Source organism: Acipenser ruthenus, chromosome 18 (assembly GCF_902713425.1).
Source record: "Acipenser ruthenus chromosome 18, fAciRut3.2 maternal haplotype, whole genome shotgun sequence".
Classification (NCBI taxonomy): Eukaryota; Metazoa; Chordata; class Actinopteri; order Acipenseriformes; family Acipenseridae; genus Acipenser; species Acipenser ruthenus.
This window is the reverse complement of record NC_081206.1, coordinates 6,858,458-6,884,127: the sequence shown is the minus strand read 5'-3', so window position 1 is coordinate 6,884,127 and position 25,670 is coordinate 6,858,458. Positions and strand designations below refer to the sequence as shown.

Sequence of the window (25,670 nt, the reverse complement as noted above, 5' to 3'; positions counted from 1 at the left end):
CAAGATATTTCACGATTAAATATTTATTAAAGCAGAAAAAAATTGCATTGTCACATTCAAAATTGATCGTTTTCTCTAGTTACACAACAAATGTTTCGACATATTTAAATGTCTACCTGGAAAACAGTAAATGCTCAATTGTAGAATATTTTATGTCCACCTTTTAAAGACATTATTTTCAACATCAGTGAATTATCAAACAAAATAAAAACATATATAAATGGAAAAATAACAACAGGCATGGGAAATGGCCCCTTCTTGTACTGGACAGAGCGATCTTTAGCAGAAATATTTCTCATCTTTGATGCAGCTGGTGTCTTTTTCATTGAAGTCATCTAAAAACAGCACACTTGAAATTTTTATTTAAAGACTATTGCATATGTAGATGGGAACAGGTTTGCACCATCCCTCCCCAATATTTCAGCTCTTAGCTACAGTAAATTCAATTTGCTCCAAATTTGGTTCCCCATAAAAGATTCAGCAGGAAGGCGCTCCAATCTCAATATAGGTCACTGACATTTCGCGTCTGCACCCCTCCGAGGAATGTCATTAGGATTTGATCATGTTTAATATTCAGCCTCTCTCCCTCATTCTGATCCATGGGGTTGTGTGTACTGTGCCTGCAGTGTGATTTAGCAGTAATTTCACTTATTAAGCTTCTCCCTCTACTCTTTCCAGCCTAATTTTAGGATACCGCTTAAAGGCACAGGTTCCCCCTTCAGGACCAATTATGATTTTTCTCTTAGTGTTAGTATAAGGAACTCCTTCCACTCTATTCTTCTGTTCTAACATGGAAAACATGATGAGGACCTCTCCCAAGGCTAGTAACTTGTTTAATCTGTCTCTGAGATGCACAGTGTATGATATCATACAGTACAGTAGCTGCAAAAGAGCCTGGAAAATGAAGGGCAGTGCCAGCGATCCAAATGCTAGAACAACATGCCCTCTGGTTGCATTGTTTTCCACAATTAAACTCATTGACTTTCATTACATTATACATTCTCCAACACCAAGCTATTCATCCAAACCTACATATTCTAATTTATATTATATATACTGTAAAACATTAAATGTTTGCTGGCAAGAAATATTCACTCATTTCGCTTTTATTAAAAATCTACAAAATATAAATGCTGCAAAATTAGCATAATTACTCAATTCAGTTTATATACAGTACATGTATAGTTTAAATGCGGACACATTGGTTGCTGTAAATATGTTCACAGCGAGACATCCGCGAAATTACATTTGGAAAGTCCTTTTCAAATTAATCTGCAGCCCCAATAAAGACCACTGGTCATTTTTATTTTCAGTCACGTTAAAGAGAGGATATGTGATTTTGCTACAAGCCAGGCAGTTAGTTCAGTTTGAAATTAATTTCTAATTTAGACTCTTCAGATACAGAATAAAATAAATGTCTTTATAGAAAATGAATAAATAAAATGATCAGCAGCAAGAATTCATCCTCATTATAATGCTACCTTAGACGCCAACATCATTACAGAACTGCTGTTTCTTTCCTTTCCTGTGGTGTGCTTTAAGTGTTCCAGCTATTAAAACGTCTCTCTAATAAAGTTATATGGTAAATTGGTAGTATGCTATGAATTCCTGGCACTTGTGGAGAGGACACAAAGAAGTTGCATATGTGTAGCTAAGGGGTTACTGTACAACCAGGCCCTTGTTCAAAAGTGAGAGAACGTGGTAACCCCTAGAATTCCTTTTTATTCTTGGAAAGGGACACTCTCTCACCCAGCCTTTCCAATGCCAGCCTCTCTTCTTGATAATGTCTGAACTGCATGTTCTAGTCCTTGTGAGATTAGGAGGGTCAGCCTTGGGAATTGAATGGAACTAGCTCCAGAAGCTGTAGCTTTTTCATCAGCGGCGGAACAGTGTCTGACAAGTAGTCAAGGTGTTTTCAACAAAAGGCACAGCTTAAAGTGAAATGGGTTACTGACACCCTCTTTCCACATGAAAACGGTGGCTCCTTGAACAATGGTGTCTTTTATGATGGGCGATGGAATTTGAAAACAGCTCCAAGAAAACGATAAACAGAGCTGAACAAGCTGAAAAATCACTCTTCAGCAAAAATAATGGCCATTTTTAAGCAACTAATGTGGGAGCTATTGAGTGAAACAAACCACAGCACTAATATCTGTCTTTACAGGTTATGGCTTTTGATGATTGTGTGGAGTAGCCTCTATCTTAAGTGGGTCAGCGATTAAGAGACAGGATGAGGGCTAAAGCCAACAGTTTAAGTGCTGGGCAGCACGCTGCGGGGGGAGGACTGGTGTTTATATTGGGAACAAAGGACGTGATGGCTAAGGTAAGTTGATAAAGGAGGGTATGGGCTAGAAAACCCCCACAATAACCCACAAAGACCCCAGTGTAAAATGGACAGTGGTCTCACACATAAATCGGGGAAATTCCCAAATCATGCAGTAATTAATGTGTTTATTGTTCAGCATGTGGCTAGGCATAATAAGAGACTGTGATGTGTTGAGTGCAAATAAGTTGTCTATAAAGAGTCCCTGTCCCTGGGAACCATTCCACAACCAATGTGACACAATTCAGTGCAACAGACAGATTTTTGCAAAAGTTGAGACATCTATAGTAAGTTAATAAACCCTGACCTAAGAAGAGTGATGGTTCTGTTTTAGAATTCTTGATTTTGATTTTATCCTTGAGGACTGCCCCTCAAGAGGCAACATCCTGTTTGCACGGGGTCTACAGTTTAAAACATCAAGCGAAGTTATAGATAAATAAATAACCTTGACGTACTGTAGCTCTCTACATCTCACATCTTAAAAAGTGTTACTGACCAGGCTGTAGGGTTTAAAACACAATGCATTTCTTTCCCTAGTTTTATGCTTTGTTGTGCAGTCGGAAACCAATGAAATGTTTCTGAATGAACAGGTTGGATTTTAGCAGCCGATGTTATGAAGGGAAAAAAACAGCTAGTCTGAACTGATTTATGACCAGATATGTGTTTATAAAAATATCAACACAATTGCAATTATATTGAAAAAGATATTGCAAGAATACTTACAACAAAGCAGAAAGCGAGGGACAGTAATGTGTTGTGTTTTAAGCCGCACATCCTGTTCAGTGACACTTGAAGGGAGAGGGAATGACAGAGCATACATGGGGGTTGAAAAAACAAGTTTGTTGTGGTTCTTTCTGAAATAGCCATGCAGGGCTGTCATGTTGTCTGTTTACCCTTCTCAACAATCAATACCTGTATGTTTGAAACCCCCAGCTTTCTGCTTAAACTGTAAAGACTGAGCCAGAGAGATGTTAGACTTGGGTGCTGTAATGTTTTGGTTTGATTTGCCTGTTCAAAAAACAGGAGCAATTCCACTTAGCCGGAAAGATGTTTGTGACAAGATTTTCTTCCCACAAGCACACCACTGACATGGAAAATAAACAAGGTAGGTTCACTTAAACTTCCATTCGACACAGATGTATGCCATACAGATCATTTTACTGTTCTAGAAATCATGAGAAACGAAAAGAAAAACAATACAAATTTGTATTTGTTGTGACACTGGTGCAGTACAGTATGTCACTAATCTCAGTAGCACTCTGTGACTGGGTGTGGGGTTGGGATAGGGGGAATAGGGAAGGGGGGATGGGTCGGTGGTGGTTTGTCAATAATGGTGCAGAAGGAGGAGTTTAAAACAGGCTATTCACTGTCAGGGAGGCAGCGCTTTGCAGCTACCCTAATGGGTATTTTGGGTTTGTCTGCATTTAATGCATTGATGAGGGTGTCTGCAGTACACAGAAACGCCTCACTGACAGCAAGGCACAGAGAAGCTCCCTGTACCTGCTGGTACAAGTAAAAGAAGATGTCATTTCCCAATATACAGTACCATCAACCTCTTTGTCTTTACTGATTATACTACTCTGCAGATTTATGGATGAATAATCAATATTAAAAAACAAATATATATATATATATATATATATATATATATATATATATATATATATATATATATATATATATATATATATTTTTTTTTTTTTTTTTTTTAAGAGATGAAATTCACACATTTTGGAATGAAGATTCACAACCGTGAATTCAAATCAAGTAACAGGGCAATTGGCTTATTGAGATTCTTATGGTAATTCCCTCCCCCTCCCCCCTCTCCCCCCCAAGAGACAGGCTGTCCCTTCACGCAGTGATAACGAAAACAGCTATTTTGAGGACTGAGTTTTTTCATTAGGAACAAAAAATTTAAATATACAACCTGCCAACTCTTAATATAACGATTGTGTATAATAGGTGTTACAGCTTGCCTTTGGCTCTGGATATAGCAGGTTCAAATCCATATAATTGCTGTGTACTATTAGAACACTTCTGTCCAATATTTGTGTGAGTTCTCTCCTCGTCATTAACATGCCCAGGCTGATAATGATCTTTATAACTTTATAACATTCCTACAGCACTTATAAACTCTTTATTGCCAGCTATATAAAAATCATATGCAGCCTGTATCATGCTTTAACTCTCAGCATCAGTGAATACAAAAGTATGAGCAACTGTTATTAGGAAATCTGAAATACTCTTTGATCATGAACCAGCAGTTCAGCCATCCAGTCTGTGTGTTGTATTTTGTAGGCACAAGTTAATGGAAGCACGCCCTTGGTGGCACAGCCTACACTCTGTGTCTCTCTGACCTTTGTTCTTTTATTAATTCCTTTACACAAGGCAGGGGCAGATCCAGCCACTCAGAGACTTTCAGCTTCATGGGGACTGCATTCCATTTGTTACCTCCACCACAGACTAATTGACTTGAGCAGTACCAAGGCTGCCATTCCTCGTATCTCTGTTGTTCATAAACTCAAGGATTCCTATTCATAAAAGACTGAAGACGACCCCCGCCCCCTCATCCTATTTTCAGCTGTACAGAAGAAGTGTTCTGTACAGTTTCTGACTGGAATGATAGGTTTCTTTTTAATGCAATTAAAATCTAAAACGAGGACATTTTAGTGAACTTGGTCTTCACCACACAAAGAGATGCATTGTAATATCCCAGATTTAAAATGCCTTTCTTACATCTAAAGATTACAGCAGCTATGTCCTGGGCGTTCTACAGGACTGAACAGTTACATTTATGTAAGAGTATGCCTAGTTATTTAGGTATATACTTTGATATCAAGATGACTTACAGGAACATCTCATCCACATTTACAAGCTCACAGATATAATGTAAAAGGCATGGTAGTGGAGACAGACCAGTAAGAGAATACACCAGGAAATCAAGCACTGAGACTTTTCTGAAAGGTGTCAATCCATACAAACAGTAACATCCTGAATGTATTAATGGGGGTAGTCAGAACTGAAATGTAATTAGCTCTACAGTATTACTGGCACAAATTAAATTGTCTATGACCTGCGCAGAATTCTACTCACGTTTCATAAAAGGTGGACTACTATACTTTCTGTAGAGGGTGTTATCTCTCAAATGAGCCATGCTGTCAATGTCAGCTTACTCCATTAAAATACATAATCACGCATTTCCCTTTAAATTACGTTTGAGATCTAATCCTGGTTGATAAACGGATACATCGTTACTGTGATTGCAGTTTGAGTCAAATGCCAAAATTCACTGTAAATACAATATAGCAAGTGTGGGTAATTTACCATTTGGTTTAACTGCCGTCGAAAGACAGTCTTGCTCTGTGTGAAAGTGACTAATAACTATCTAATGAATGCTTTCTTATGTGTGTCTTTTTACATCAAACCACTGCAGGAACACATTAATAAACTTGCTTCTGACTATTTTTTTAAATGAACTTGTCTGCATGAGGCTGCCTGCTTCAATCAAAGCTCTGTGGAATACTGTTGGCTATTTGCACTTCAATAGAAATAACCCCAAATATCTTTAACGTTACACCACTGGAATTGTTATGGTCCCTAGGTACACCAACATAACCAAACTGCTTCTCCAGAATTGAGCATATTAAAGATTTATGAGGAGCAAAGATCTATTGTCTATCATTGGTGTCCGCTTTTAATATTCATGAATTTGCAAATTTAAGACATTGCATATTTAATATCATGTCAAAATATTTGTTAAAAATGTTACAAAGTCTTTTAGAATTTATCTTTAAAATACATGTAGCTGAAGAGCATTCTTTATACCATTATCAAGGGTACAGCTACTGTATACTAGCTTGAACATATACTAAACATCAAGTGAGTGATGAATCAGTGATCCGAATCCTTAGTTCTGTGTAGCGCAGGAAGATCTAGCTTTTCATGAGCACATAAATACATACTATTGGGAGTTCAAGAAAAGAATTAGAGTGTAGAAAAAAAGCACTGGAAGGCTTTCGAGGAACACAGTCCCAGATTTTAACTGGAATACAGCATGCTTTAGATCTTGCATCCCTGCATCCCAATGGTCAGGTGGGTTTCTGGTTGTCTCTAGTGCTTTGGGCAGCAGTGCATGCTGGTATATCTTAATGTATTAAACATCAATGATTCGTCATCTTCTATTTTTTATTGAATGCCACTCACTGTACAAGCAGCAATCACACACCTTCACACCAGCAACAGGATGTTCAGACGTAAGCACAAGGACCAAGGCAAGCCCCTGTGAATGAACCTTGAGAATCACTGGACTGAAATGATGTCCCATTACAACAGCACTGATTACACACTTGAACTATGTTACTGCACACCTTTCTAAGGTCAGTACTGAGTCACGTGGTTCTGTACTGTTCAAATAAGGATACACAAATTATTATTTTAAAACTAAAAGAAAGATTTTGCCCAAGCTCCCCATTTACTTGACACAGTTGCAAGTAAACTGGTGGAAACTGTGCACTACAGAATATCCAAAATCGCTGTGCAAAATCATAGCATGTACATTTACTGTAAGCAGAAGACGCTACTGCATCCATCTGTATTATTCTATTTAAATTATAAATGAGAGTCTTTCAGACAATCAAAGTATCAGTTTCACCTGTTTCGACACAACACACACTACAAACAAACCTCATTCTTACCATATTGAAATTGACTATCCTTTATTCTTAATATCAGTACAGCTTTCAGCCCTGGTCAGTTCAACTACGTGCCGATGTTCTCTGATTTACATGTCCAGTATAAACCTGGATTACCTTCTGGGATTCCTATTCCTGGGTGTATTCAATTGTATTGAATTTTGAATTGTTTTTGACCTCTGGAAAGTATCCAATCACAACTAAGAGGGAGGAGCTGGCTAATAAAACCAACCTATCAAGTGCATCCCATTCCTGGCCAGACTGATTGTGTTAGTCAATACCTAGATACCTATTTACCTTGCTATTGGGGTCATTGAGAGAGAGGCTTGTCAAAATGAATACTATGGGCGGTTACCAGCACATCCACATCTGAAATACCTTATGCAAAGAAATAAATGAATTATTGTAGTGTAACAGTAGTGTAGCTTGTTTTACATTTGTATTCATTTTCAAAGTCCAGTCATTCGATGGTCCAGGTTAACATCAACCCCCACCATCACACATTAAAATTCCACATAAAGCAGACATATTTTGGAGTACATTTTCACATAATGATTTTCAGTATACTTCTCAAGAAGATGAAACAAGGTTCATATCCACACACTGTAGTTACTCTAGCCTCCCATATTTCCAGCAGCTAACGTCGTAAAACTCCAGTTTCAACCTACTCGAAAAAGCAAAAAAAAACAACTTTATATCTAAATCTATTACAGGTTAGAATCGTGCCAGCCTCATCCAAAATAAAGCAACAAAAAATAACAAACAAGAGTTGAAAGACCTGCCCAGCGGTGCTGAAAGTTCCTTATCTTATCATGGCAGCCCTATTCCAGTTGAAGTGTTCCCACTAAAGAGGGTAAACATGAGTACTGCTGATACCAAGAGGTACAAATTTCAGTGTTTTTTTTAGCTTTATGAAGCAACCTTTACTCTAAAGCACTCAAACCCCATCATAAAACAGAAAGGCAGCAGTTAGGCTTATCCCAGTGTCTGCAGCACTCCCTGTGCTTGGATTCACAGAGGTGGATCAGAGATTCCTGGTGAAGTTATAGTGGGTCTATGGCATTCCCCCACCAACCACTCTCAAACTGCTTCAGATTCAACTGCAGAGAACAATAATCACCATTACTTTACAGTGAGAGGCAGGGCCTTTGTCAGATTCCGTGAACGTTAACACAATTTGAAACACCACATTCAGGACACTACCACTCCCCTGTACAGTACAGTATCCCAATAAATACAATATCTATAGTATACTTACAGTATATATTACAATCACTGAACTTGTTCATTCTAATAATATTTTAGAATTGTTAATTCTAATAAAATTTTCATTAAGTTACATCCTGCCATATTTTTTCAAATGCCCAATCCTAACTGTGAATAATTTCACCCCTATAAAAGTGTCATTGTTTCACAGCATGGCATGGCAACCCCAATAAAAGCAACAGCTTTTCTTTTATGTATCGCTACATATTTAATTCCCTTTCGTTCCTCATTGCCAAAATTGAAAATAAACATTTAAAACTGTTTGAACAATTTTTACATTACATTGAGGATCCCAGCTGGATTTGCCATGCACACTGCTAGACCACACAAAGAATAAAGCTAACCCATTGGTCATATTGTATTGTTTATGATATTACTGCTGTCAGAGAACAGATAGCTGACCAAAATGACAAACCAAATGCTAATCTTTTATTTGAAGTGGCACCCATGAGGGCACTTAACATATATAACCCAGACTCTCAGGCCATATGACACATGACAACTTCAACGTGCTCACCGTGCTGTTCATTACTTTTTGTACAGTACATTAAATCGTCTCTAAACATGATTTTAATGACATGCCCTGTATCCAGGGACCTGATTCCTACTCAAAATTATATCACTTGGAAACAAAGCAACTCTGTACTACATGAGTGCAGCTCCGGACAACCGTCCTCAAAATTAGGAGCACACGCTGAACGATTTACGGTTTGGCTGCCGGAAAGGACAAACAGAGGGGTGATGTGTGGTGTTGAGACTAGTTAACTAAGACATTTCAAATGACCAGTACATTTTTCAGTAATTGTTCTCCTTTGAACTGTTTATGTTGCCATTTTACCTCTTGCTCAGTTTCCCGCCATTTTTTAGACATTACAACAACACAGTTGACCTCTTACACAGTAGATTCCCAAGCCAAAATCAAAGTTAACTCAACAGAAAACAACTCACACTAATGAAGGTACTTGCTGTAAACATTTACCAAATTGTAAGCCCTCAACTGTATCCATGTCACCGGGATATGAATCTGTAGTGAGTGTACAGCCTATTAGCACTACTGTACTGTTTAGCTGTGCTGTAAAGTATAACAAAATCATATGCACCAAGCTCCATTTGATTCAGCAAGCAAACAAACACTCATTTCACACTGCACCTCAAATCTGAATCTGACAGATTCTTTGGATGGCTTTTATAATTGTGTTAGCTTGAAAAGACCATCCACATAAGCTATGTGAGCAGTAGACACAGGGAAGCTACCGCAGTCATACGGCAAGTGCTGGTAACCTACTCTGCATTTTACAGAACTCTGATGACATTTTTCTTAATAGAATTAAAATGCAAATAGTGCTTTTATTTGAAAGCATCAAGGCATCCAATATATTTGCTTTGAAGTATCAGTGGTTGGTCCTCAAACATCTCAACTGCCCACTCCCACCAGGCCAGCCCCTTCTGGGCTCCGAGATAGGATCTTACTGGCTCAAGAGCTCAAGCCAATCAGAAACCAGAAAACAGCAGTGACCATTTGATAGGAATCTATTCCAACATCTCCCAAATCCACTCTGCCCTTTCCAGTTCATTCAAATCAATGGAGAGGCACTCAGTCACTACCTAGCTTCAGCCTACAGGCTCTGTACTGTGCAGAATTATGTGATCTTATAAAATGAGCAGTACTGTTTCAACTCGTACTGTTAATTCATCACTCCTCTGAAAATACAGTAAGGGTTTGTCACTAAATTGCTTACACTACCTCCTGTGAGTCGCCCTGCGTTAGGAATCTTTTCTGTGATACTGCACACTAATGCATGCTGTCATTATTCATAAATGGCCTAAATTTTGATGTCCATACCAATGTTCATCACAAACGAGTTGATCTTCAAATCAAGCTATAAATAAAGTCCCTGCCATTTGCATGGTGTATTGCATTGAGCTCACCGTCCTCCTCTTTGTGCCTGTTCGGGGGTGTGTGCATTCTCTCTCCTTGGCTGGGGCTCAGGTCAGTCGTGGTGCCGTGATCAGCTGACATCCATGTGGGGTCGGTCATATCAAAATCCTCGCTGCTCACTGAACTTTCATCCTGCCAGAGAAAGGAAGTACATGTCATCATTCAGTGATGGAGGAGACCACCACGTCATGAAAAAAAACTCATCGAGTTATCGGAGGAGACGAGTGCTACCCCTTGAGGGTGAACAGCACCTGGGCCACCCTGCTTATTGCTGAAATGCCAGCCAGGTGTTGAACTGAGCAGCACTTAATATTCTGAGCATGGTGTTGCGTTTCAATTCAGTCAGCTCTGCATCACATTTTAAAAGTAAAAAATGCAGCATGCAGGTCTACTGTGCGGTTTAAGCTTCAGCTATTCTTTCTGGATCCCAGACACCAGGATTATATGATGATCTCTTGACTGGTTACATGCATTGTTTATTTGCCAAACTTCTACCTCTAATAGTTTATTACAATACCCATATACATACAACAGGATCATCCATTTCTGATATTGCACAAAGGTGACTTGGTATGGAAAATAGATGCAGATAAGTACAAACAGCAAAATGGAAAACAAATGTACTGGAAACAGCATACATATATCTCTAACCACTTATAAATATAACCCCTTATTATGCATAAAGCTGTTTTCTCATGTAATACAGCCATAATATGCAATATACAGTATAAGACCACAGTTTTACAGTATACAATACATTTTCATTCTCATCTGTTCTTTAAGCCTGTGCATCCACAATGCTATATCCCACTGCTGAAATTCTCTACACTGTAGCAGCAGCTAGCCACTGTGTGGTACATGGTAGAGAACTGCACTTATGTTTTCCCAATCTCTTTAGTCCGCAGGCAATTTAAAACAAAATGACACCCTGTCTATCTTCTAATGAAACAAAGGGTAAATTAATCTTAACTCTATTGTTGAGTTTCAAATTAACTGCCAAAGTGAACTAAGCAACCCCACTATTATTTTTTTAGGAAAAAACAGAACAATTTGAAAAACATAAAGAGAATATGACACAGCATATTGCAGAATTGACGTGAGGGCTGGTTTAAATTTCATAGCTGGTTTCACAACCCCGATCAGCAGGATAGGTAGGATAGTCCAAAACTATAAAAATATCTCTCTGACCTGTTATTAAATTATAAGGAGAAAGAATCCCTTTGCTGTATCCCTGGCCAAATTAAATTACATATACATATTTATTAATAATGTAATCAGATCCAGTTGATTTATGACTTCAGCTGAGTTAAAAGCTACTTGGGGATCACTCGATGGACATCAGTTAGAACCCCCCCCAGCTCAGTTCATTGCTAAGTGGCACCTCACCAATGGGAGTGCTGGGTAATGACACGCAGGGGCAGCAGCAGCAGTGTGCAGCCCATCAGGCTTACACACTGTCAGTCACCCAAGGGACAGGGCTGCCAGCCCAGCAGGCAGTCCAATTGGTTAACGTGTTTAACTTGCAAATTGGCTTTTACATTATTAATGCATCCTACTCGGTCTCCAGCATGACGGAACAAGGGCTCAGTGTGAAGGAATTCACGTTACAGAATTTGGCTGAGACACTTTTTCAATAGAGACACACATTTTCAATAGGTAGGAAGTACAGGAGGCATTGTTATGGTATTGTAGGTATTATACCTCATAACAAAGTAAGAGTGCTAATGTTTAGGGATTTAGTAGCCTTTTAAAACTATAGTAGGTTAAAATAAGTTTAGCCTCATGGGCACATATAACCATCATCTAATCTCACACATGAAAGTGACTTTGCTTATTTAAATGTTGTGCTGATATTGAAACTATGAATCCAAAGTCTAGTTTTTTTTTTTGTTTTTTTTTCATGACGTGGCGATATATGAACTCAGAAAGTTTTAAATAAAATATTAAAAAACACCACCACTAACGTCAGCATAAAACGAATTTATCCGAGGACAGCCCACTCTTTGGTGGCTGTCAGACTTACAGTTGAAACTGGGTCCCCTGGCTCCTGGTCCTCAGCTCTCAGCATAAGACCAGACTGCCCTCTATGTAGTTCATCTGCTGTTCCACTTACTGTAGGCAGGTAGGTTGACTACAGCCTCTTGGAGCACTGAACAGCGCTCTTTCCCACACTGGGGTCTATTTTAATGATCTAAACAGTGGTGGGTCTAAATAATGGCACTCTAACTGTGATCCAGCTGGGGTGTCCCCCATGGGCTGATTTTGAGGGTGGTGGTATTAGGATCTATCACTGTTTAGATCATTGGCCCCCACGGCCTTGAGACAGTAAGGCAGTAAATCGAGCTTCTGGAATATGCTGTAAAGTTGCTTTCTTTAAAAACATATTTGTATTCATTCAAATGTGTTGTCCTGTCTTCCATCCAGGACATATTAAAGTAAGTTTAAATGTATACATACATGTCGTACGGAGAGACTATACAAATATATATCTAGCCCAAATCAAAGAAACTTTACTGGCTTGTGTTGTCTCTCAAAGACACAGAGATTATAGCCTTTACTTGTCGAATAGCCCGTTTAGCATTTTAAAGCGTTTCATCTTGAGGATCATCATCTAATGTTGTACCAAACTTCCTTTCAATTAGGATGCAATGATATTCCACTTAGTTGGTGAAAATCTTACATCTCTGGGAGAATTCAATTTTGACCTGATATTCACTATGTACAGTATATTTTCATCTCAGGGCAGTGATCCCCCAAGGCTCAATTCTGGGACCTTTATGATTTGTATTGTTTATTAATGATCTCCCTAATGTATTCCCCTCATCTATATGCAAATTATACTGTTATCATCTCCTGATGAATTGCTGCCTGTGCCAAATGAGAAAGCCCAGTCAGTGTTTAATAATGCCATGCTTTGGTTGGAAGACAAGTTAGTAACATACAGTAACACAACACATGCATGTATGCCAAAGTTGTACTGTAGTTTTTTCTGTAGACAGAAGCACGTACAGATGGATGGACTGAGAGACATTTACTTTTCTTTTTCCAGACTACAGTACACTCAAACCCTTGTAAGATCAGTCACATTACTGTAACATCATGAGGACATTCTAAAGCCCCATTCACACTGGCATGCTCTACCCAGCCTAGCCCTGATTTCACACTGCTTTTGATAAAGCAGGGTTGACCTGGGTGACAGACACAAGTACACAATACACGTATCAAAAATATGGTTAAACAGAATAAACAAAAACGTTCCTTGCAGAAGTGAAACCTTCACGCAGGCGTGGCTGTTTGTTATTTCGTTGGCCGTCATGCATTTTGTATCGCTCATTTTGTCTTGTTCAATCTGGGTCAAAGCGTGTTGACCCACATCCATGTCGACCCAGGTACGTGGTTTCACACTATGCAGGATTGTGACCCGGGTAGCCAGAACCCGGGTCCGGACCCAGGTAGAAGTATCAGTGTGAAAGGGGCTTAAACAGTCAAGGGAGGAGTGCAGACTATTGTAAAAGTTCATTCAAAAGCTCTGCCTTCTTAAATCCTACACAAAAAAATACAAAAATAAAAGTGTGGTTAGATCAGTTGCCTCATTTTCAATGCAATAATATTTTATCAAGGTTTGGATTATAAACATTTCCACACAGACTGCTTTTAAGGCATTTGCTATCCCAATCAAACGGTTTGGCTGACTAGAGTAACGCATTGACCGACAGTCCTGTACGATATGAGAGTGTGATGCTCATGTTAATGCCTGTTTACTGGGAAATAATCCATGTATGTTAGGACACTCCTTGCCACACCACCATGACCTATACTGTAAGTATGTGCTTCCCCAGAGGTGGATCACAAATAGTTACTGTCCCAATACACACCAATGTCAAGTCAAGACTGGAATGTACTATGCTGTAGAATAAACAACTACAGATTGTGAATTATGAGTTTTTGGTCACATTGAGAACATTACAGACCATAAGAGTGTAATTCATTGGAATCTACTACAAATGCAGCATGTGAAGAGAGCTAAACATATAAACACTACTGTATGTGCCACACTTATCCTTCATTCTTCACTCACATGGTGCCGTAGGTACTGGAAGCTCTTATTGGTTCTGAAGCAGTTCCCCTAGTCAGGATCTTACCAGGTTTGCTTACCTTGCATGTTACAGCAATTGTAACTGAAATAAAACAGCAGCATTCAATGCAGAGTATTGATCAATCTAATGCTGAAAATACCCTTTAGATTATCCAACATCCCTGTACTATCTTTGCCCAGAGTCCAAAGACAGACCTTACAAGTGCACTTCCTAGTTCAATCAATAGCTACATTCTGCAGCAGGTCAATATTATTTAGAAATGACGAGTACCAGTAAGTAAAGTGGTGACAGTTTTTACAGGTTTTAGGGAAATTATTGGTACAGTACTGGTACACAGTACATAGATGCATGAACAGTGCCACTGATAAAAGTTTGGCTAATGTAACTTTACTACAATATAGTGAATGGAGAGCCAAACATACAGCTTCTGAATACTACAGTCTATTGCTCACTATTAGACCATTATACTGTACAGCCAAACAGCAGTGGAGTGCACTGTGAAAACATATTGTAGAAAAGCTTGTATTTTTTATATTAAACAATACATATTTCTGTATACAGAAGATGTGGTCAGCAGGACTGCTGAATGTGCGCCGAAGGATTTGCTACAATAATAAAGATAAAGCCAACATTCCCACCTGGTAAATAAAGGTGTCCCGAAGATTTTGGACATTCTGCTACCCTGGTGGTCAGGGCTTGTACTGTATTTATTGTAAATTCATCATTTGCAGGACAGCACATACAAAAGTGTGTGCTACACATTGCTGATACAACTTTGTAGTACTTGCTATATGCTGGATCTTTGGAGCTTGAATTTTGGTGAAGCAGGTTTTGGGAAAAAAAAAAAAAACCTCTGTATTTCAAAAAGCATGAGACTATGAGGTGTCGATATGATCTCCTGGGCTTACCGGAAGATACTCCCAGTCTGCCCAGGATAAGATCCTCTTTGATGGTGTAAATTATTCAACTCTCCTGCACCCTAATGGGGGTAGTACAGTACTGTATAGCTAGTATTCAATATGATATAGGATTTGTACATGCAGCACATTTACAGACCAGGAATATGAAAAGAAATCCATAATGTGCACGTCCCCAGAGTCCAGATCTATGAATTACACCATCTAAACCAGCAGCATGTCCAGCAGCACCGGAAACACACCAAACAGGGAGAGAGAAGGAAGAAATGGAGTGCAGCGACTGGAGGAATGGTTCTCTAGGGCAGGGGTCTCCAACCCTGGTCCTGGAGAGACGGTGCCTCCTGGTTTTTGTTCCAACTGTACTCTAAATCACTTAACTGGACCAATTCAGTGCTTATTATAATCTTAATTGGTCTAATTAATTAATTTAGTGTACAGTTAGAACAAAAAACAGGAGGCACACCTGCCCTCCAGGACCAGGGTTGGAAACCCCCGCTCTAGGGGATGGAACTGAACTTGGAACAGGAGTTCTTGCTGTTTGTCTGTTTGTAGCTTTTTCTGTGGCTTCGCAAAAAAAATCAAGCAGTTCGTACATCTTTTAAACTGAATATTCACTTCAATTCACCTCAATTTAGAGCTGTCATCGAGGTTACGTCAAACCCACTTCTACAGTACCAATGGCAATGCTACTTGTGTAAAAGTAAAGCAGCACTACCTTTATAACACTGCAATTTCTGCCTGTTCTCCAAATTCCCAAATGTTGTTAAAACCCTACCACCTTGGGAACACAGCATGAATGGAACATATTGTTATTAACAGGAAATGCAAGCGGAGCACCAGCGCTGTCCCGATCTTTTATTGCACCTGTATTTGAGCGCATTGCCAGCGGTCCACATTTTACGAGCTTGATCTCCTTGGATTAATTAACGGCATACATGTAGTATGCAGCTGGCAGCTACAAATATGAAGGTGCGGTACAGTACAAGAGGAATAGGCAAGTTTGGAATCATTTCAATAATTTTGTGAAACCAATTACAGAAAAAAAGCAAAAAAGTATAACCAAGGATGGTACACAACCTTAAACAGCACCAAAATGGTGTGTTCTCAAAGCTGGCTTTGTCTACTGAGAGACTGTTGGAGATCATAGCCTGCGATTGCGCTTTTGAACCAGTGTTGCTTTATTACCTCACCCTTGTCACCTTTGCATGCATTGTTCATTGCTGACTCCAGCAAGCACTAAAGCTAACTGACCACCAGGAGCCAACGGCATGTTTCCAGTAACATGCACCTCGGTTGTGGACCACCTTGATCTCACAATCTCCAGGATGAAACCAGGGCAATGTCACACTGGGGCTGACAAGTGCAAAGCGGATGGTCATTGACAGGACTGCAGTGTGTGATCAGAGATACTGTACAACATGTAGGCACAAAGCACAAGAGGGTATTGTTGGTGTTATCTGCACCCGGTGAAAGGTTGTCAATCAATTGAGAACCATATAATCTGACAAGGGGGGTGTCAATAGCTACCCATACTCTTGAGAAATGTATTGCATGCACTGAGAAATGAAAACCCTTACACTATACACTTCACTTTGGCCAATTTATAGAATGGGATTTCTGAAAAGAAAACAAAAAAAACACTAAGAATTTCAGCTGACAGTTGCAAAGTCCCCGATCAAGCAGAAAGGACACAAAATAGAGGAGCATTAAAAAAGCGTTAAGTTTGTTTTGAAGACTATCTATATCACAGGAAAGGAGACAATGTTAATAACCAATCACATACTGGCAAAACAGATCTGAAAAGTGTATTCACAAGCTCTGTGTCAGTTACAACCAGCACTGAAATGAGGGACTACAAATCCCAGCACGCCCCAAACTTAAAATAAAAACAGTAGATCTTGCTGTATAATTGTAGTGTGCACTCTGTACAGTATCAGCACTAGATTCAGTAGAAATGTCTTGGGCCAGCTCAGGGATGGCCTGTCAACTTTAAGGTTCCTTGCATTCTCTAGACAGCATGCAGGCACTGAATAAGGAACTTCAAAGTGGGCACATCAAAATGCCTGCTCTGGGCTTTCTCTCACCAGCCTGCAGAACATGAACCTGTTCTGTTATTCTGTACTGTACATACAAATGAGATTTCATTTTAAAACTACAAATAGAAAAATGGACTTTGAGAGGCTGTAACAAGCTAATGGATGTATTTGTATACAGTACGCTTTAACGCACTCAATCTCATCTGTGCACTCCATCGTTCTTCAAATAACTTCAACAACTGAGATTCCCTCCTGTGTCGCCGCAAAGCAAGGTCTAAACAGGAACAGAGTGCAGTGTGACTCAAAGAAAGCCAATGCTGTCAAACAGAACACGGCTAATACAAAGCACAAGCTCAAGTTCCTGGTGGCCGGGGATGCTGCTTCAGTTTTTCTGACCAGCTGAAGGACAGCCTTGTACTGAGCTGTACCGAGGACAGAGCAGGCACACTCAAGAGCAATTCCTCTCATAAACAAAGAGGCCAAGCTCAATGAGGCGTTTGTGATCAACCTACACAAATTAGGCTCAGATTCGAAGTACATCAGCCTGCTCCAAAAGGATAATTTACTGTAAAATTTTTAGGTTACATTAAATGGGAATAGTACAGAGCAATTACTACAGTACTACTGAAGCACCAAGGCCTGTTAGAACTTACACATGTTACAGTGAAAGTGTGAAATCCAGTGATTGAATAGAATCCCTAGTGATTCCATACAATCACTGGCCAGTTTAGTGAATGTATGAAATTGAACTCTGTTGTAAAAAGTGATTGTACACATTCACTGTCACATGTTAGTGAAAGTATGAGAAATGTACACAATCCTACAAAATAACACAATTAAAACGAAAATAGATTTGTATTAATAAAGGAGCTGCTGTACTGTATTACAGCACACATAATTTAGTCCAAACCAATGACCAATCTTATAAGCTAGTACAGTCAGAATATAGGCAAAATACAAGAAACATAGAGACTTGTAGTATTCAATTATTTATTAAACAAAATGAACATATGGGGAACAACTTAATCTTCAAACTAATTATAATGTAATAATTATAAATGCATGTAAAATGTTCATATAATTTATAAAACGTAAATAAAAAGGCATCTACGCATCTCTTTTACCACAGTGATTCTATACAATCCCTGGTGAATGTATGACATTTGAGTTTTCTCAATGTTTCACACATCCACTGGCCAATTTGAGTGATTCTACAGTCACTGATGTCACACTTTCACTGTAACATATACATTGGAAAGCAATGTAGACACAATGCATACAGTATTAAGGACCCTTTGGAAAACATTTTGCTATGGATGTTTGGTCTTTACCCAGCAGGTAAATTACACAGCTCAGAATTTCTCTCAGATGAATTCCACCAGGTTCAGTTTTTCTATTACCTCTGTAGTTCTCAATATTACAGAGTCTACAGCGAGATGTAGTCTATATCTAGGCTTGTTAGAACAGGAAAACTATCAATAAGAACTGGAAATATTGAATAAGCTTGTTTTCAACACAGGCTATTAACTACTGAATGTGCTTTACATTAGAAAGATGAATTAGAAATTAAGAAAAAAAACACTGTTCTCTATTTCTTATTGTAAAATAAATATAGAAATGTATAATAATAATAATAATAATAATAATAATAATAATAATAATAATAACAATAATAATAACTGTTTTAGAATTCATATTTATGAACAAAGTACCTCATGTTATTATTGAAATAAGCCTAGGACAAAAGCATGACATGTTGCACAGGCCTTGCTGCCCTGGGTTTTATTACTTTTTTTCTGTTTTTAGCTCACAGTGTGTGCTTTCCAGGGGATGCTGACTATACTGCTATAATCCTGTGTAGGATATTAAAAATCGGGTTTGCTTTAATAGTACTCAAATATAAGCCAGCACAGAGTGTATATATATATGAATTGTAGAGAAAATGAAAAACATTTCCTTTGACAGTTGAAGACGGAAATTTGATTGAATTTAACTGATGGTGTTGACCTCGCCCATCTTGCATGGGAGTCGCCAACACACTGCTGACTCTACATTAAAGAAGATATAAAGCAACAAGACTACAGAAATGCGAGCCCTTCCGTGTCTCAGCTTTCAAAAACATTGAAAATAAAACACGCAAAAAGAACAGAAAATACATCTGAATGACTTGGCTACCCCTAACGTTATGTAGAGTATTTGAGTTGTGGTGTGTTCAGTATACGGACCAGGCAAACTTGACAAAATTCCCATACCCCACAATGTTATTCCTGTTTACACTGTTACAAAGACTCCCACAAATACAATGCTTCAAAGTGAGGTTATTTACAGCCTGCTGTTGTGCTTTAACAGACAGCGATCCGCATTAATGGAAGTGCTTGTGCTGGTGTTGCTAGGATTAAAATAGACCCTAATCTGTCTACATTAATCAGGACATAAGGGGTACAGTATGCATTTCACTGCGGATGTCTGAGAAACCTCTAAGAAAAGCCCCAAAACTATGGAACCTGCTATGAAAGCGCTGATTTCTGTAGACATTTTAAATACAAATCTTCTGCACATTGTAGGCTCAAATGGTATCATTTAACACCCTGTGAAAGCTGAATCGGATCAATAAAATGATCGTTTAAAAAATATCACAATGGCACAGGTTTACTTTAAGGTTCAGCCCTGGTAAAGCGCTGGCTGCAGCTGCCCACCTATTCCAGCTACAGAGAAGCAATAACTACCGTCTTCCACTGATTTAAAACTGTATTTAGTTAATATTTACTTTCCCATTCATTGATCCATTTTTTGCTTTCAAATCTGTCCAGATCCAAGCTATGTATAAAATAACTATATGCAAAGTCAGATATTCCAAGCCAGGTTGTAAAGAGACTACAGGAGCAATGCAGTGTCGGCAATGTCAGACAATTCCAGGTAAAGGTGTGGAAATGGTAATCATCAACCAATAAGGAAGGGACGCACACGTGTTTAAATAAAGCTTTGTTATACTACAGTACATGGGATCCCAACAAATAACAGGGATATTTAATGGGTCACGAAGCTAACCTAGTTTCTTTGTTGTTGATTCCTAAACGCACACAAAGGCTGCCTTCCAAAGAACAACTCCCCCATCATCAGTGATGCGTTTGAGGGCTGAGGGCACTTGATGACAGCCCTATTAAGCACCAAGTGGGGCATGGCATAAACGATGGAAACCACTGCCACACAGCACTGGAGACTGGCTAACGGGGGAATACTGTAGTTCCTCAGCAGATTCAGAAACAGCCAAGCAGACTGCAAAAAGAAAAAAATTTAAATATCTGAGATTATGACGTCTGCTCATTTTAAATACCTAAAACTAATGCTCTGATCCTCCACCCTGTCCCTTTTTAACTACGGTGATACAACTGTCAATGCGTCCAAAATGAGGTGCGTTACTGTACAAACAGAAGCTTTTTCAGATTGCAGATATCAAAACTCTCAAAAACCGATTGGTGGTTAAGAGGTTAATGCCGGCAGCTCCTGTTCTATCAATCCACTTGAGTCTCGATTTACTATAATGTCAGACCCACAGTTTGGCTCACAGTTACAGTGTGCTACTGAGTTATTGTGGCCATTTATTGTACTTGAAGGGAAGATTGTTTTTTTTTTTTTGTTTCATTTTGTTTTACGGTAATTTATTTTGGGCCCTGTGACTTTTTTCTGGAGTCGGATTTGAAGCCTACAAATCGTCCCATTGTGCTCCAGTTCTGCACTTGCGTCCCCCAGGAATTATACCATTATAGGGCTGAGAGATTGAAAAGCATTACACTACACATTATTCATCATTTATGAAAGAGGTCTGGCATAGCTGGCAGCTCCTACCAAGTGAGGCAATCAGGTGGTTCACGCAGGGTCACTATCCCACCAGTAAATGATAAATGATAGAATATAGAATACTACAGGTAGGATGTTTTCAGTTCTACTTAAAGCTTCAGTACCCCACTATCCTGTTCAATAGAACATTTAATATATTCTTACCTAGTTTACACTCCTGTGACTTGTACTTCACACTCAAGACCCTATTGGCAATCCATTTTTTTTTTTTACATTTCCTAAGTGTGGTCTTAGTGTCCGGCACACAAGCTGCCCTCCCTCCCTCCACGAAGCCTTCTTGTCATGCTGTCCCTCCGTTAAATAAACATGCATTTTCCTGCTACGACAGCACCTGCAGCAGTCGGAGGTTATGGCTGTCATGTGCAAGCTCTACTGTAGCTCAGGGAAGCAAAGTAGAAAAGGTAAACCAACAGTGTTTTAGATATGCTTGCAAAATGATTCATGAATCATACATATAGGGCTATTTATTTAACTTATGACTAAAAGTACACTGTATTGGGCTCTATACCTATTTAAAATGAAAGGTAACAACAATACCCAATTACTGCATGTCTTTAACCCACCATCCTCCAGCCATTTTCCACATTTCTTTCAGCACCAAGTCACTTTAAGGAAAGAAACCCCTTGTGTATGCATAAATTGGCATACACAAGGTGGTTCTGAGTGTTTTTTCCAGTTTTGAAAGAGTTAACAGTTTTAGCGTCTCAATGAATATGTTGGCAGCCACATTGTAGTATTCAGTCAGTACAGTAATACTCATTTATTGTCCCTATTGCCCACTCCAGCCCATTGATTATGTACTGCCACAATTTGAACCATAAACAACGAGGCTGCATTTAATAAGTAAAATATGCCTTTACACTATCAACATACCTTTGTCAACGCTGGGTGAAAATGATTTTAAATGACATTGAACTTTATAAGCCCAGTGCTGAGCTTGCCATTGTGAAAACTCAAAGTGCAGTAAAGCATAGCAAAAGCATGATACAGTAATACACACAAAGGTCTAGAACACATGGGGAAAAATGACTTTACCATGGTCAACTTTTCTGTAGGGCTTGATATACAAAGTGTTTTCAAATGTCCCAGTTTTTTTTTTTTTTTTTAGTACTAAATCATTAAAAAAAATATATAGTTTCAAGAGGCTGATAGCAGGGAAGTGATATTGCAAAATGGGGAAAAGATTTATAACTGTACCTGCCATAAATGTGGTTTTACAGCTTTCAAAGTAACTGGCATATGTAAACCTAATTGGTGCTGAAAATGAAAGGGTGCTTAAATTTTTACAATTTTTGGTTTAGGTTTGTATTTCTAATTGCGTGTGTACAACATGTAGCCATATGGTTTGTGAGCTTCCTGACCAGTGTGCCGTTCTACTACTGTATGTCCAGCTCATGAGCTTAACTCAGAACTAGTATCTTACACAGACAAGTAAAAAAACATGGAAATACAACTTTTAAAAAAACTGGAGAATATTTTTATTTTATTTTATTTATTAATGCCTTATATTGATTTACCTTCAGTTTGTATATCGATTTGTACCTTGCCTCTGTGTGTGTGTGGGGGGGGGGGGGGGGGGGGGGGGGGCACAACACTATATGAAACAAAACATGAAGCATGTAAGAAATTTAAGATTGCATTAAACCTCAGTACCAACCCTCAAAGAGAGATTAACATGTATATTACATTTAATATTAAAGAATACGTGCTGGGACAAAGATAGTAGTGTTGTTGTTCAACAGTCTCTGATCCGAGCTCATTATCTATAGCGTTTAAATGGAATTTTAAACTGAAACCTAACGAAATTAGAACGCAGCTAGTGTTGTTCATAATTTTGAAAAGCTATAGAACGTATTCGTGAAATCTTTTTAGAAATAAGGTTGTTATAAATACTCACCTATAATACAGTACGCTTTGGTATAGGTTACTCCGATTTATGCCTAATATTTAATATTTTTTGTAATACCGAGCGTTTTACTGTACACCGGTACTGTGTAAAGAGCATTCAAAAGAACAATGAGACTAATAGTAATAATACATACACACACACATACATGTGTTTTATTTGTATTATGCTTAATTGCACATTCTCTATTGTTCTAATGTATATGGGAGGCTGAGCTGCCCTTCACTCTTCATCCCATAAGGAAATGAAGATTTCAACTATTTAACAATGAAAAAATGCAAAAATAAGCTCTATGTTTTTAAATGCGCTTCAATTCCCTCACAAAACAGGTAATGTTCTGTATCTCAAAATGAATACAACACATCATATGTTTTGTCAATATGAAGAAATGATTTAGCTAAAAAGTTGAAATATAGCACTGCATGTGAACCGAGCAATACAGATCATTGTTTTATTTCAGTAAGGTAACAAGTTAATATAACATTTGAAGCTTTTTGACTGCAGTACTATGCATTTGCAGGAAATACATGTAAAGCTCTGAAAGAAAAAAACACGCAACAATTTAATGATGCAAATACTAAATGGTACGCGTTACGCATCCCCTGATAAATAAACACACAATACAATTTAGGAAGTGTATCAATTCTCCAAACAACACGTTGGATCGATTTTAGATTTTCATAATAAAAAAGGGGACCTGCTTCTTAACACCGATTCAATTTTCCAAAACTGCACATCTACCAAAAAAACGCCTCGTCTGCGAGGAGCGAGAGAGAGGGGGAGGAGGAGGAGGAGAGAGAGAGAGAGATAGGGAGGGAGGGCTGGTCAGTTTCACAGCCCAACATTATTTTCCACAAGGCTCTCAAAATAGAAATAAACCTTTACACAAAAAATACAGCATTAACAACATGACGGCTTACCTTCAACGCCTGACCGTTTAGATGTATCAAACAACCACAATAACGATTTCTCCTTCTTTTCCGCGTTTTAATATTTAAACAATATCCTGCTATTCTGAGAGACAGGATAGCACACTGAGACTAAAACTGACATCCAGCCCAGAAGATGGAGGCGGGGCTCCGCGTGCACCAGTGCTGGTACGTCACACCCCGTCCAAAGGACACAAACATTATAGAGTCTTGTGAAGTATGGTAACCAGTGTTTTAATTGTGATATCCCCCCTTGTTTGCATTATTTTATTTAGCTTTTTGCCGTTCCTGTCTAATTAAATACACAAGAATACGGCAAGGCGAGTGAGTGCATGCATGCCCTATGTATTTCTGAGAAGTTTGCCTGCTGTTCACACCAGTGGTAAATTTTTTCTAACTAAGTTTACGTTTTTGATCTGTCAGGTGAGTTTCAATTTAGAATTCATTGGGAAGATTAATATTCAAAAAGAAGAAGAAAGTTGCTTGTTTTAATAACACGCGGGCAGGTGCAGTCATTCGTCATCAAAAGTACAAAGCGCTTGCCTGGTTCGTAACCCCCAATTCTCTGCAGCAGCTTTATAAATTACAGGAGGGCTCGTTTTTAAAACGCTTTGCTGTTTCCCTGGTCTAAATATACAACTGAAGACATTTCTTTGACTCTGCAATTTTGCTGTAATCTTTATTAAATCGGACCTTCTTTGACTTCATTATAGCTTCCAGTGGTTATATCTTTTGCCAGTCTTTTCAACAGATCCGTTTTAATAGATACTTGAAGACGGTCTTAATTTCAACAGCCTCTTCAACGCAGCAATGCTCATTTGTAGCACCCCAGTGTTGAAACATTTCATCAAAATGTGTTGCGTGCTGTTGAAATGAATAGAGGGGGTTATATTGGTACCAACGTATATATATATATATATATATATATATATATATATATATATATATATATATATATATATATATATATATATCCTAGCAAATAAACTACATCACCAATACAGCTCTGCCTTCTTTTTCCGATAGCAATTTCATCCAGCGCTACAGTACTATCTAAAACACTCTTATATAATAGAGTTTATATTTGTGTTTTACTGGGAGAAAATTGAAAGATCAAGGAGGAGTAGTAAATCTAATTGCACTCATTTTTATATAGGTTTTTGATCTTGGCTATCTTGCATTGGCCCTATCGCTTCAACAGGTTAGGGAGATTTAAAAAAAACCGTCAGGGACTGCTTCACCTCACTGCGCTAGTGCTCCCCCTACTGGCCAGACCCATACATGTCAGACTGGAGAAAAACAGGGGCAAAGAATAATTGGACATGCTAAATTTGAAAGAAATAAATACATTTTAAATAAATACATTGTATTTTAACATTGTGTAACACTCTAAAACAGTGGCAGTCCCCACAAATAAGGGATGTTATATAAGTGTGGAATTTAGAACAAACTGATGATCATTTCATTCAATAGCAAAAATATTATTCAGTTAGAACTGCATGCGATTTCCATCTACTTAATGTAAAGTTTTACCTAATGCATGTTATTGTTAACATTTTTTTTATTTATTTAATAATAAAAATCTGAGAAAATAATTGTAAAATGTATAAAACTAGCAAGAGAAAAAAAACTATTCCAGGAGCAGTTCAGTTGAGTACAGTAGTTCCTTGCCTGGCTTATACCGTTATTGTATCCTCTCTAAGAATGT

At 38.4% G+C, this 25,670-nt stretch overlaps 1 protein-coding gene across 2 annotated transcripts in view; it reads right to left on the bottom strand.

The window, feature by feature from the left end:
- LOC117432482 (nucleolar protein 4-like) overlaps positions 1–25,670 on the bottom strand; it is a 76,464-nt gene that overhangs the window by 29,341 nt on the left and 21,453 nt on the right. The window contains exons 1-2 of one of the 2 annotated variants that reach the window (XM_058991046.1): positions 23,954–24,136; positions 10,210–10,351 (exon numbers count right to left, since the gene is read on the bottom strand). In XM_058991046.1, the coding sequence (XP_058847029.1) occupies positions 10,210–10,318 (109 nt within the window). In that variant the 5' untranslated portion in view covers positions 10,319–10,351; positions 23,954–24,136. Of the gene's footprint in view, positions 1–10,209; positions 10,352–23,953; positions 24,137–25,670 lie in introns of those variants that run through there. The other variant, XM_058991045.1, reaches the window with a different exon arrangement.